The 14868-nt window shown below is 44.3% G+C and overlaps 1 protein-coding gene across 2 annotated transcripts in view; it reads left to right on the top strand.

Moving 5' to 3' along the window:
* Positions 1 to 14868, top strand: part of GABRA2 (gamma-aminobutyric acid type A receptor alpha2 subunit) — a 116360-nt gene that overhangs the window by 39936 nt on the left and 61556 nt on the right. For both annotated transcript variants that reach the window (XM_019553427.1, XM_019553428.1), the window contains exon 4: positions 7757 to 7824. In XM_019553427.1, the coding sequence (XP_019408972.1) occupies positions 7757 to 7824 (68 nt within the window). The remainder of the gene's footprint in view (positions 1 to 7756; positions 7825 to 14868) is intronic.

Here is a 14868-nt window from a genome sequence, read left to right as displayed (position 1 = left end):
CTCATACAGTTACGATACAGGGGATGCCCAGGCAGAGGACACAAGATGGAGACTTGACATGACTTCGGTTCACTTACAAACACAGGCCTAAACCATACAATATCCATATGAAACAATAAAAATCAATACAAAAATGATAATAATACAATATACACCAATAAGAATCATTACAAACCTAATAATACAATATAAAACAGTGGCTATCCAAAACCAAAAACTTGCTACCCAAATAAAAATTTTAAAGCTTATCCTACATCTTGGCATACTTATACTTATCTAGGGAATAGAGAAGGAGAGAAAAAGTCAGAAGTGGTTGGGGAAGGAGAGAGAATACATTTAAAAAAACAAACAAAAAAATCCTGGGGGTTTTGCTACAACATCTTTCTAGGTTGATACAGACCCATCTACCACCACTCTCTGAGGGTGTCCCAATAAGCCAGTTTGATAACCACCTAACTGTATAATCATCTATGTCACAGCTGCTTAGTTTGTTTATAACAATGAGATGAGACACCATATCGAAGGCCTTTTTAAAATCCAAGTTGATGACATCTACCTTGCTCCTGCATCTAAGCATTTTGTGACTTGGTTGTAAAAAGAAACAAGGTTAGTCAGGCAGCATCTACCTGCTATGAATCCATGCTTGTTGCCCTTCAGCATTATTTTTCCTGCTGGACTCCAGAAAATGTGTTCCTTATTAATTTTTTCAAAGGTTTTCCCAAAGATAGAGGCGAGACTAACTGGCCAATAGTTACCCGGATCCTCCTTCCTTCCTTTCTTGAAAATGGGGACCACACTGGCCCTTTTCCAGTCATCTGGGACCTGTCCTAAGCGCCACAAGCGCTCAAACATTTTTGCCAGTGGTTCTGCTATGACACTGACTGATTCCCTTGGATGAAGATCGTCTGGGCCTGCTGATTTAAACGTGTCCACTCCCTCCAAGTATCCCTTGACTAGGTCGACACTAACTGTTGGTGGGCTGGCATCCCTCGTGTACCTGCTTATAGTCCAATGGGGAGATATGTCTTTTATCCGTGTTCAGGAATACACATGTGAAAAACTCATTGAAGAGCTCAACTTTGTCACTCCCATCTGTCAGCAATTGCCCTAGTCTGTCCTGTGGGGGTCCTATGTTGCCATATGCCTTTTTTTTTTTTGCTCCCTGTATACCCGGAGAAGGACTTTTTGCTGTCTTTAATTTTTTATGCCTGCCTGAGATCTATTGCTGCTTTGACTTTTCTAACTGACTCCCTGCAAGTGCAAGACAAGTAGGTATACCCCTTCTTTGTGGCTACTCCCTTCTTCAACAGTCTATGCCTATTTTTTCACTCCTAGGCTTTCCTGGATTTCTCTGTTCAGGCAAGAGGGTTTCTTGGCTCTTCTTCCCCACTTCATGTGCAATGAGATTCTTCCCTTCTGTGCCCAGTGGATCGATCTTTTGAAGAATGACCACCCTTCCTGGCCTGCCATCTCAACAATGCCAAAATGCTTTTGTGCTTCAGAGCCTCTCTTCAATGAGTTTAGGAGATTATTAAGCTAGTCTTTCTGAAGTCTAGCACTTCTGTCTTACCAGTTATCTTTCCCACCTTTTTCCAGATAACGAATTCCAGCAATTGGTGATCACTATCCCCTAGGTTACCCTGCATCTCCCATCATCCCCTGTAGCAAACACCAAGTCCTGTAAGGCATTTCCCTTAGTGGGACTATATACTTCCTGCATTAGGTGAAGGTCCTGTATGGAGGTTAAGAGCCTATGTGAATGATCAGATCTAGCTGATTGTTCCTCCCAGCAGATGTGAGGGTAGTTTAGGTCACCCATGACAACCAACTGCCTCTGAGAGTTGCCTTGAGAATTCCATGTCTAGCTCATCCTGGTGCAGCGGTCTATAATAGACCCCTACTACCAAGTCCCTTTCCCTTTGACCCCCTTATATTCTGAGCCACTGTACCTCACTTTGCTCCTCTTCTGATCCCATCTTGATTATGGAAGATGTATATTGCTCCTTTATGTAGAGAGGAATGCCCCCCTCATCCTGTACAGCTTATAGTGCTCAATGCCCACTGCCCAATCATGGATAGGGCCCCACCAGGTTTCAGTTAATCCAGCTAGGTCAAAGTCTTTGACCAAGTTTGCAAGCAGGGGTGTGAGTTCCTCCTACTTGTTCCCCATGCTCCTAGCATTAGTATAGAGACACTTAAGCCCCCTGATAGATGCCCTTGGTACCCCCCTGTCCTGATGCCTGTTGGTCCCCTTAGTACTTATGTGGACCGCTCATGGTTCGTTGTTCCTAGGTTCTCTCTTGTCTTCTGCATCCCCGTCCCCTGACAAACCTAGTTTAAAGCCCTGCATAGGAGATCAGCCAACCTGTAAGAGAACAGACTCTTACCTTTCAAAGGGAGATGAAGACCATTATGTGCCAGCATACCCCTTCTCAATCGTGGTCGAGGAAGCCAAAACCCACATGATGGCACCAACTCCGGAGCTGCAAGTTGACTTCTCTAATGCAGCTGTCATGGTGCTGGCCATGACCGCTGACTGGGAGGATCGATGAGAAGACCACCTGCACCCCCTGATCTCCTAAGCCTGGCCCCCAGAGTGTTGTAGTCACCCATGATTTGGCCCGGGCTACTCCTGGCTGCATCATTTATAGCCGTATAAATGGGGTGAGGACCATGGGATGGTAGTTGGAGGGCTGGATTAAGTCAGGAATCCTCACAGTAGTGCACCAAAGCTGAGCTCCGGGCAGGCAGCATACCTCCCATACCGTGTGATCCGGGCTGCAGGTGACTCCCTCTGTTCCTCTCGGGAGGGAGTTGCCCACCACAGTGACTTTCTGTGGCGTTTCTTCGGCCTGCTGTCCAGTTGTCCCTCAGTCTGCATAGTGGTGGTTGTGGACGTGGCTTCCTCTACTACACTGTCTTTCAGTGATGCCATGGCCTCATACCTGTTCCCCAGGTGTACTGGAGAAGTTGTCCCAGCTGTGTGATGTCTGGCTCTGGAGGTGACCATCTTACATACATCTGCGTCAGGTCCCCTGCTGTGTTGTCTTCCTGCTAGGTGTGTGATCCTGCAGAGAATGAAAGTACCGATCAATCTCATGATCAGCAGCCCTGATCCACCGCAGCCTGCTAACCTCTGCCTGGAGTTCCCTCACCTACCTCTCCAGGGCCTCAAGCTGGGCACACATGGAACAGGTGAAGGGACTCCTGTCTGCCCCCCCCCCCTTCCCCCTCAACTCCCAGGCCTCAGGGGCCCCACCAGGCAACCCCCACAGGTGGGGCGGGCAAGGTGCAGCTGACCCTCCCAAGGGCTCCATCTGGGTAGAGGCTTCAGAGGAGCCCTGGGTGGGAGGCATCACTGGGGTAGGGTCCCTGGCTGTGCACCATGCCCGTACCATGGTTGAAGACTCCTCTTCTGTCACTCTCCCAAAGTCTCCATCCGGGGCTGCCGACGCGTGGAGTTCAGGCCCCTCTGCGTGCCCCCCTGTGTGAACACTGTGCAATCTCCGGCGCACCCCAGAAGAGTGCACCTGTTTGCATGGTCTGTTCATGTGGATCCCTCCTGGCATTGCTATATGGGGCCTGGAGGGTGCAAAAACCCTTCCCGATTTCCTACAGCTGGCCTCGCACTTTGCCCCTCCCCCTCACTCACCTAATTTACCTGTGTGTCAAATCCTTGTCTGCCAGAGACGGGCCACTCTGGTGTGGTGCGGTTGTGGGGAATCTGAGGACACACATGGGCTGCTGCACACGTGTGTCTGCTTTGGCATCCAGCCCTGACCAGTAGCTTCAGAGTGCCTGTGTTGTCTTCAGTGGCGTTACCCCAGGTTACACCACTGCAATTTAGTTTGGACCTTGCTCCTGGTTTTTTGGAACACCAGATGGTCAGTGATGCTTTACCATTGGTAGAATTATAGTTAGGATTGCACGTTACTGGTGGAGTGCAGGACAAATTTTACAATTAATCCCTGCAGCATGCTTTTGCCCCCTGAAGAGTGTTCCATCTTGTCACTCTTCTATTTCATCTGTGCCAGGTGACCATTGGGATAGTATAATCCACTCTGGAAAGTTTCTCATGAGCAATATGCAGTCTCTGCACTTCTGAACTATACTTGTGCTTCCCAGGATGCTTTATCCAAACCTACTTAGTCTTACTGGCATGTTGAGAGCAAGGCAGTCCCAGAAGCTTTGGGTGTCCTTGTTCTATATTTTTTATTGTAAACTTTTTGGGGTAGGGAGTGCCTTTTTGTTATGTATTTGTAGAGAATTCCTGGACATTACCATAATGTGAATAATGTCGCCATACTTAGGATTTGTTAAGGAAGGATCTTCTATATGCCAGAATACAGAAAGTACCTCAAATAGATAACTTGTAGTTAAAAAGCATATTTTATTTATTGTATTAAAAATAAGAAAATACATTATAGGTAGTCTGGTGACTAGGAAAGGATGCATGGAATCCAAAACTATAAAAACAAATGTGTAGTTGGTTGTTGACTGTGAAAGAGGTGTACAAGTGCCATCATAAATGACAGCACAGGGTTATTCATCTGCCAGGAGACAAAGTCCCAGAAGAGATTGCACCAGCACAATTTCTCCTTGTGTTCCCTTTGTATATCTCTTGCAGTTATATGCTGCTCTTGGTTCACAGCAGTTTACAGTGTATAATGTATTCTACTTCTAGGCATATGGGATAGGTTTTCAATTTGCTTAATTGCATGATGCTACACTGGTCTCAATCTTTTACCTGTGGTCTGCAGACTTCAGTTATCTGCATTACTGGTAAAGTGCATAAACTGCTTAAGTGCATAGACTCTCTACAGCTTGACTGTCTACTTTTAAAAAAAATGGTTGGATTCTGTTTAAATGCATAATTGCTGAACCTGACTAGGAGTTGTCAGCTTCAAAGCTGTTATTACAGGCAGAAGGCTCTCCATAAAATAAAATAAGGAGCCTTAATGAGGTTGTAAATAGCTTAGATAAGGCTGCTCCTTATAGTTAATGAGCATTGTTTAGGTTGAATTCTTGTAAGTGCAAATTCTGGGCAAGGGCATTGCCTTTTGCAGTCCCAAAACTAAACACATAAACAGAGTTCATTGTGTAATGACTGTAATATTCCCCTTAGCTGTTAGCATATAAAGCTTATATAAAACACAAATTAATACTTCTGTTTTCATCCAGTAGAGGGCAATGGCACACATACATATGAACATGTCTATTACAGTATGTAAGAAAAATCTTTGATTATGTAAGGAAATCAGTTATGCTGCTCTCCTCCGCTCTAGACTTATCACGTAAAATGTATATTTTGGGTTCATTTATGGGCTCATTAGGGCTGTCTGATTTCTGTGTGGTGGGGGAGGGGCACATGCCCTGTGGGCTGTACACAGTGTGGGCTGCATAGTACAGGGGTGGTTCTCTATGGCTCTCTTGAGCTGCACAGGCAGCCCCCACTGCTGTCACATGCACAGCCTGGTTCCTTTCCCAGAAGCATGTACATTGTGAGAAGCCCAGTCTCCTCCCTCTGCTGTAGGGGCAGTGTGGACAGGGCAGACCTCTTCATGGGCCCCCTCCCACCACATCATCTTACCCTCAAAGGCAGATACAGGCACAGAAGCTGAAGCAGAGGTGGCGAGCCTGTAGACCCCAGCAACCATAGTAGCAGAAGCAATGAGATGGGTGGTGGCTGAGTACCTCATGGCCGGCCAATTTGACAACTCTGATTTATTTAATAAAACATGAAATCTGACTATGCAGCATCTTTGGTAAAAGATATCTTTTAGAACAGCTTTAACTCAGAATGAAGATACTCTCAGTGTATATTTTGGGTGTTACAATCAAATATGAAACTCAAGATTGAACAGACACTGTGGCCACATACGGATATTCAGTTCCTCCATGGAGAAACCATGGTGCACAAAAGTAGTTGCTCCAAGAGAAAAAAAAACCTAGGAACAACCAGAGTTAAGTAACTTAGGAATAACCAGTTTCTCCTGGGAAAGCAAAAGTTTATATACTTCTGTGAGAAGCCACAGCATAGTACTCCAGCATGCTAGGGTGCTTTGCACCCCTCCCCCTGTGGGGAGACAGTGTTTCACTCACTGGACTCTGCTACCCCTGAGCAGGGAAAAGAACATACCTGCCTCACCATCTCTATATTGTGCTTCAAGGAGACAAAGGCTGATTCTGAGCAGTCTGGGTCAGCCAACCAGGGCTGCCCTATGCACTGCAGCCATCTGTCTCTGGGCAGACTGAGGGAGTCTACAGAGCATGCTGAGTTCTGCTGGCTACTCAGCATTAGCACTGCAAGCTCTCTGCTCTTCAGGGGTTTAGTATTCAAATATCTGTTCAGATATCTCCAGGTAAGTTTTCCTACCAGGAGAACAAAACTAGGAGAATTCTCCTGGATTATTTGAACATGTTTACACAGCCTGTGATTACTCCTGTAACCCAGAGTAGCACTGTGTCTAGCAAAGGGCAGGTTATTATTCCTTGTTAATAGCAGGATCAACGGGAAGTCCTCAAGAGATTCATCTAATTCAGCCCCCTGGGCAGATACAGGATTTCACTGTTCATAAATTATACCAGGTGGATGCTTATCCAGCCACTTCTTCAGTAGAGTTTTTAAAGGAGGTTCTACAACTTCCATGAACAGCTTGTTTCATTGTCCTGTGGTTCATGTAGCTAAGAAGCCTTTTCCCCATCAAGATTTAATCTAAATCTGCTTTGCCTCAGTTTAAACCTACTGCTTCATGCCCTACCCTCTGTGGCAAAGTGAACATTTTCTTTCTCTTGGCAGCTTTTCAAATTTTAAAAGTTTCTATCATGTGTCCCTTATCTCTTTTTCTTCAAACAAAATGCACCGAGTTTGTTCAACCTTTCCTCAGATTCTAGTATATTTAAGTATTCTTTTTTTTCTTTTTCAGCTAAAAGATTGCTGTCAGGCAACATTTGTTGCCTTGGTACTTATGTGATAGTTGGCTACCACTTAAGAAATATCTACAGTTGTATCCCATCACCATTAGCACACCTCATTTTGTTTTGAACTTAATTGAAAACTGAAGCTAGGAAACTTGGTAATTATTTAACCCTACAATATTTAATATTCTGATTTCATGGTTGTTTGACTGTAGTGTTTAGGAGCCAAATTTTTCCCAGGCTGTATTTACAGTTCCACAACAATAATTCTGTAACATAGCATATAAAGTGAAGGGACTATTAAGTTCAAACATGCACCATTTAAAAATGTATCTAATTAAAATGTAGGACACCATTGAGTAGTTATTTTTAGTGCTGTTAGTAATTGTGTTGTAAGCTCTTTCTTGTCTTTGGCTTTGAGCAAGCCATTCAGTCTGAAAAAAATAGCCTTGAATTAGAAAGCCTTAACAGCAGTGGTCTGCCGCAATAGGAAGAATAGCTCTCCAACAAAGGCATTTTGTGTTTAGGATTATAGTACCTTATTAAATACCAGGCAGTGCAATTATTTTGCTGGCTATAAAAATGAGAAAGATGTTTGCATTTTGCTGTTTCATTTTGTTGTAACAAAAATGAAGCACACAGGGCCAAATTCTCATTTGGTAACATACATATATCCATATGATGGCAAAGTAGTTCTTTGAAATCAGGGGAGTTAGTCCATATTTATCACCATGCAACTGAGAGTAGAATCTAGTTCCTAATGTTTCCCATCACTTTGTGTATAGAATAAAAAAAAAAAGGATGCTAATAATGTTTGTTTTTTCTCTTCTTACATTAGATAGTATAACAGAAGTCTTCACTAACATCTATGTGACCAGTTTTGGACCTGTTTCAGACACAGACATGGTGAGTCTCTGTACAAACTAATCTTTTGTTTGCCTGATACAGAAAATCTGAGGAGACATGATATAGATATACTGCTCGCACTTACAGAAGAGCATGATATGGGTATCTCCAATGAAATCAATAGAATCTTAACATTATAAATTAGATGCAAGTGAAAGTAGAATCTCAAAGAATGTAAAATAAAGGATTGTTATGTTTAGTGATTGTTCTCTCAGCACATGTGGATTTGAAATGGTCTGCAAAACGAAGACAAGGAAAGCCTACCTGAAAGATTTCCCAAAGTTTTATAAATATTTTGGTCAAAGTCTTTGTTCATAGCCACTCTTTAAAAAGAGGACCATATATCTCCTGTCTCTGAATGGTACATTCAGAGATGTCAGGGAGTTTGGGGCGGAAAGCTGAGGATACAGGTGTAATGGGTGTGGCTTTGGCCACTCAGTAGTCCCAGATGATACATGGAGTTTGGGAGCAACCTCTTTAGCTACTTCTGTAAGGGTGGGAGGTGTTCAAGCACCACCTCACAAGGGATGTAAATATTTAACCTCCTCAAGCTATATTGTTTAGATGTTTAACTGATAATACAACAGCTGCTGCAGGGAGCTGCTCCTGGGCCTTTGACTGAGAGAAGCAGGGAGGAAGCAGGCCCACCCACACAACACAGCCCATGTGAAGCCCTGCCCTGAGGGGGAAGGAGCACCTGTGAAAGACAGCTAATTGATTAATTGATGAGTGATAAGGCTGCTGGCTGTTTTCCCCTTAGGCTATGGGTACTAGTCCAACCCTCACCCCACTTCCCTCCCTCCCTTCCCTTGCCTGTCCTGCTGCCTTCTGATTCCTGCTGGGTCATCACCTGACTTCCGTCCCTTCTTTCTTGCCAGACTGCACCTGCCTGGAGGTAAAAAATAACTGGGGTAAGACAGCCAGTTATCACTGCAGTTGTCTATTAAATGATTAATCGTTTAACCTTTCATATCCCTACATCTCAGAGTGACTAATTCTGGAAAAATAACTGAAAAGGTTAGTTCATTTTAATTTTCAGGAGGGAATATTCAATGAGCGCAACCCTGTAAACAACATATGCACATGTTTTTCGTTAACTAGCTTCCTTCAATCTGTTGGGAGTAATCATGGCAGGAACAACTGATCTGAAGGTGTTTATAAGAAACAACACCATTGGCCTAGAACATAGCTTCTAGAAATAACAGTGGGTAATGCTTGGGGACCTGCCTTAAACCATTACATGAGACGAACAAAGAGGGCTTTCCCATGTGGGATGAGCCGCAAGTCTGTCACTAAACTTTGTGAAATTTGCAGGAAGCAAGGACTAATGTATAAAAGACTTGGGATCTCCACTCTGGCAGCACAAGGGCCTGTGATAGAGCTTTTCCTGGCTTCTCTCAACCTAGAGAGTGGGGAAGGAGTGGTCTCTGTTTTGAAGGAGACACCTGGCTTGGATAAATGCTGATGAACAGGTAAAGGGATGCTGCAAATCCCATCCCTTGCCCTTCTTCCTCACCGTTCATGGATCCTAAAATTGTAGGCCATGGGAAAGGGAGGGAAGAAGAGCACTGGCTCCCTGATAGCTCATCCAGAGGTAAGCTGTCAGGGAGCCCTGTGGGAACCTTAACTTGGAAAATTCACCCTCCTTCCTCCCAATCAGCTGATTTGCAGGGGGCATTCTTTTGTAGCAGAAACCTTCCCAGAGCCACAGAAAAGTTCACACCAGGGAGAATGGCTCCGAGTCTACTGCTTTCCTCCAGGTTTACCCAGAGGAGTGCAGAGGTAAGGGGGGGATTTCCTCCATAGGAGCATTGCCAGTAGCATTGCCACTGCAAGAGAATGGCCTCCTACCCCCTGCAATCCTCTGGTTCAACCCAAAGGATTTCAGAGGACAGGAGGAACCTGCATCACAGCATCAACACTCCCAGGGTTCTTGGAGTGTTGCCTTCATAGAAGAACAGTACCCTGCCCCCTGCAGTTCTCTTGTTTGACCCAGAGATACCTCCCCATGGGTTCTAGTTCCAGGAGCCTTCCTGCTGTGGGAAAATGCGCCCCCTCCAGGGTCGCTATAATCCCATGTTGGGAATTGGGAGGGTGGTTGGAGGGAGGGTGCATTCTCCTGGGGCTAGAACCCAACTGCCTATTGACAGCCTGCTCCCTTCCCAGGCAGCAAGAGGGCCTATTGTTTATCAGTGGACACCCCTAGGGACTAGGGTGATCTAAAGAGTAGCTCTCTAGTACCTCTGGCTGGAGAGCTTGTCTGTGTAGCTCTCCAGCTAGGGGATTGAAGCATATGTATCCTCCAGCATTTGGGCTATTTTTCCAGTGGTAGGAATTGCACAGACATTCTTAACCGCTGGAAGTGAACACCTGTCCAGAGCCACAGAGAGCAATCTTGAAGTCCTGTAAAAGACCCAACTAGCTTCCTTTTCTGGACTGTTGGTTGCCATGATTTTTTGTGGGCTGATCAGGGAGTGCTACATGTAAGGCCCCATCTACACATTATACTTTAAGATGTGATTAACCAGTTAATCATGCCTTAATTTGTCACCTGGCCACACATTCAATCAATTAATGGTGTGATAAAAGGAGATATAAGTCACAAAGTTATGCAACAAAATACGTGTAATAACTTCGTGGCTAGTTCCTATCATGCCATTAATTGAACATGTGGCAAGGGGCCCCTGTGGCTGGGAGCCCTGTCTGCTGTTTGGGGCTTGAAGCCGTGGGCCTATGTGCACCCCCAAACTTGGGAGCTTGCCCCTGTAATTGGGTACTCAGATGACAAGGCTCTCAGTTGTGGGAGCATCCCAGGCATACCCAGGACTGGGAGTCTCCAGTTGATATGGGCTTGTGCGGGCTCTCCAAGCCTTCCTTCATCTGGTAGTATACAGCCAACATGGGCTTCCAGCCACAGGGATGCTCCAGGTGGAAGCCTGCATCTGCTATTGATTCTCAGCCTCAGGACCATTTGCAGCCCTTGCAAACACTTGTGTGGCTGGGAACCTACAGCTATGGCTAGATTCCCTGCAGCTGTAGCTGAGAGCCTGCAGCTGAGCTGGCTTCTTGCCAGGATCATCCTGGGCTCCCCCTGCACCAGCAGTTAGATGTGAGGGGATCTGATTTGTAATCCCATTACCATGCCTCATGCCAGGTATATGTGGCATGGCAGGAAACACTATTGTGTGGACTGAGCATCAGATTGCATTGCGCTTTTACTTGCACATCTAGAGGGACCCTAACTGACAGCTCTAGCAGATAAAAGGATAAGTCTGGGCAAGATGCCAGAACTCCTGAGAAATAGAATCTGAGAAATGCATGTTGCAAGGTTTGGGAAAAATGGTTTGATTTCACTGACCCGTGTAATTTTGGAACCATTTCTGAAGAAATATTGTCATCATTGCAAACTTTAACACTGAAATAATTAAAAACTTTACAATTCAAATTGTTGATGCGAGAAATAATCTGTTTTACTTGAAAGCAGATAATTTGATATATTTGGATATTAAATGTTCCATATTATGCATAATTCAGGAAAAAGGAACATTTTGGAATTACAGAAGAGGTTGGAATGGAAATGGGACTTTTTGTGAGGTTGCAACTTGGAAATAGATCTTCAGAAATCACTGATAATGATGGGATGGAGTGTTCTGCCACCATAGACAGGGAGTTGCAGGGAATGGAAGGAGTCTTACCATGTTCTCTTGGTGTGAGACTGAGCTTCATCCCAGGCTCATAAGAAGGGCTGCCTCCAGTTGGCCCATCTGTAAATCATAGAATTATAGAAAATTAGGGTTGGAAGGGAGATCATCTAATTCAATTCCCTGCTCAAAGCAGGACCACCCCAAGTGTATAATCCCAGCCATGACTTTGTCTAGCCAGGACTTAAAAACCTCCAAAGATGGAGATTCTACAATCTCACTGGATAGCCTGTTCCAGTGCTTTACTACCCTCCTAGTGAGAGAGTTTTTCTTTATATCTAACGTAAGCTTCCCTTGCTGTGATTCCCATTGCTCCTTGTTCTGTTATCTGCCGTGACTGAGAACAGTCTAGCTCCATCCTTTTTGAAACCACGCTTCAAGTAGTTGAAGGCTATTATGAAATCCTCTTAAGTCTTCTCTTCTTCAGACAAAATAAGCCCAATTCCCTCAGCCTCTCCTCAGAAGTCATATGTCCCAGACCTCTAACCATTTTCATTGCCCTCCATTGGACTCTCCAATTTTTCCACATCTTTTCTGTAGTGAGGGGGGGCCCAAAACTGGACACGGTACTCTAGATGTGGCCTCACCAGTACAGAATAGAGGGGAAGAATCACTTCCCTTGATCTGCTGACAATCCACCTTCTAATGCAGCTCAGTATGCCATTAGCCTTTTTCACAACAAGGGCACAATATTGACTCATATTCAGCTTATTGTCCACTGTAACTCCCAGGTAATTTTCTGCAGAGCTGCTGTTTAGCTAGTTGGTCCCCAGCATGTACTGGTGCCTGGGATTGTTCCATCATAAGGGCAGGATTCTGCTCTTGTCATTATTGAACGTCAAAAGATTTCTTTTGGTCCAATCCTTCAATTTGTCTAGGTGTCTCTGAATCCTATCTCTACACTCCAGCTTATCTACTACTCCCCACAGCTTGGTGTCTTGTGCAGACTTGCTGAGAGTGTACTCCATCCAGTCTTCCAGGAGGTTGATGAATATATTGAATAAAACTGGCTCCAGGACTGACCCCTGGGATACTCCATTTGATATAGCTACCAACTAGACATCAAACCATTTAGAGCCTATTTAATCCCAACCAGCCAACAAGTTTTCTGACCACCTTACAGTTCATTCATCAAACTCATACTTCCTTAGGTTGCTTGCAAAAATGTGGGAGGCAGTATCAAAACTCTTGCTAAAGTCAAGGTATATCACATCTACTGCTCTCCCCTCTCCATACAGCCAGTCATCTCATCATAGAAGGCAATCAGGTTGGTCAGGTATGACTTGTCCTTGGTGAATCCATGCCAACTGTTCCTAATCACCTTCTTCTCCTCTAAATTCTTAGAAATGGATTCTTTGAGGACCTGCTTCCTGATTTTTCCAGGGACTGAGGTGAGGTGAGGCTGGCCAGTCTATAGTTTCCCGGATTCTCCTTCTTCCCTTTCTTAATGATGCACTGTATTTGCTCTTTTCCAGTTGCCTAGGACATCCCCTGACCACCATGAGTTTTCAAAGGTAATAGCCCATGGCTCTGCAGTCACATTGTCTAACTCAGCACCCTCAGGTGCATCATGTGCAGCCCCATGAACCTGTACATGTCCAGCTTTTCTAAATAGTCTCTAACCTGTTCTTTTACCAGTGTTGGCTGCTCACCACCTCCCCAGAGTGTGCTTTTGGGTGCAGTAGTTTGGGAGCTGACCTTGTTTGTGAAGACTGAGGTGAAAAAGACATTGAGCGCTTCAGCCTTTTCTGCCTCATCTGTTATTAGGTTGCTTTCCTCATTCAGTAAGGGACCCACACTTTCCATGATCTTTTTCTTCTTGCTGACATGCTCGTAGAAACCCTTAACATCCTTTGCTAGCTGCAACCCCAGTTGCACTTTGGCCTTCCTGATTTCATCTTTGCATGCCCAAGCAATACTTATACTTCTCCCTAGTTGTTTATCCAAATTTGCACTTGTAAGCTTCCTTTTTGTATTTGAGCTGACTGAAGAGTTCCCTGCTAAGCCAAACTGGTCTTTTGCCTTAAGTACTCCAGTTGGTCTCTCCAGCACTTGCACCAGGAAGTTGCCCCTAGCTCTCTCTAAAAACTTCCTGGATTGCCTGTGTACTGTTGCATTGCTCTCCCAGGAGATGTCAGGCTGATTTTGAAGTCCCCCATGAGAACCAGGGTCTGTGATTGGGAAACTTCCACTAGCTATTTGGCGAAAGCCTCATCCTCCTGGTCTGATGGTCTATAGCAGACACCCACTGCAACATCACTCTTGTTGCTCGCCCATCTAACCCTAACCCAGAGACTTTCAATAGGCCTGTCTCCAATTTCATACTGGAGCTCTAAACAATCATACAGCTCTTTTATATAAAGTGTAACTCCTCCTCTTCTCTTCTGCCTGTCATTCCTGAATGGGTTGTACCCATCCATGACAGTACTCCAGTCATGCGAGCTCTCCCACCAAAGCTCTGTTATTCCAATCACATCATAGTTTCATGACTGTGTGAGGACTTCCAGTTCTTCCTGCATGTTTCCTAGGCTCCATGCATTTGTGTACAGACACTTGAGGTAACTAGCCAATTGCCCTATTTTCTCAGGAATGCGTCATTGCTTGAACTGGGGAGTCGGAGGTGGCCAGATGTGATGCCACATCACACCACTGTTTGTCACCAGCTACAGAAACTGGTATGTCTTCACCATAATAGGCCACTGAGATTCAAATATAATTTTTGAACTTTTTCCCTGAAATCTTAATCTTCTTGGTGGGACTTCCAGTTTCAAAGAGCTCTATTTCAGTTAACACAGTATATGCTGGATTTCATTAAATGTTTAATATAAAAGGGTGATTATAAACGAACAGAACACTTATTTACTTGGGAGTCATTACATGTGTTAAAAAGGCCCAAGAGTCAAATCATATGAAGTCATTCTTTAAAATTTTGGGGAAGATATTGTGCAAATGAAATACAGCAAATCAATGTGGTAGTTGTAATAAGTAGCCGAAGGCCTATTTGTAGATATGTAGGTAGGTAAATAGAGGTGGTTTAAGTGTTTACTGACACCAGAGTTTTCAGGCTTACTTTAATATCTGCAGTTGACATTTCTAAACTTATTTTTTATAAAGTGTATCAACCATCAATTAGTAAACTTCTACCTATATGGTTTAAAGTAAAAAATTCCCAAGTAATTGCATCATGTGAAACATTGATAGAGTGGAAGTACCAAGCATTAGATTTTATAAATACAAAACATTACTGAGCACTCAGAAGTATTTTTAGGAAATTATTTTGAGTAGAAAAAAATGGTGTTCCATTTGCGTGCTTTTTCCAAATTGGTTCATTGGGATGATGAGT

Source organism: Crocodylus porosus, unplaced genomic scaffold (genome assembly GCF_001723895.1).
Source record: "Crocodylus porosus isolate Cpor-Errol unplaced genomic scaffold, CroPor_comp1, whole genome shotgun sequence".
Taxonomy (NCBI): domain Eukaryota; kingdom Metazoa; phylum Chordata; order Crocodylia; family Crocodylidae; genus Crocodylus; species Crocodylus porosus.
This window is presented reverse-complemented; position numbering and strand designations above follow the sequence as displayed.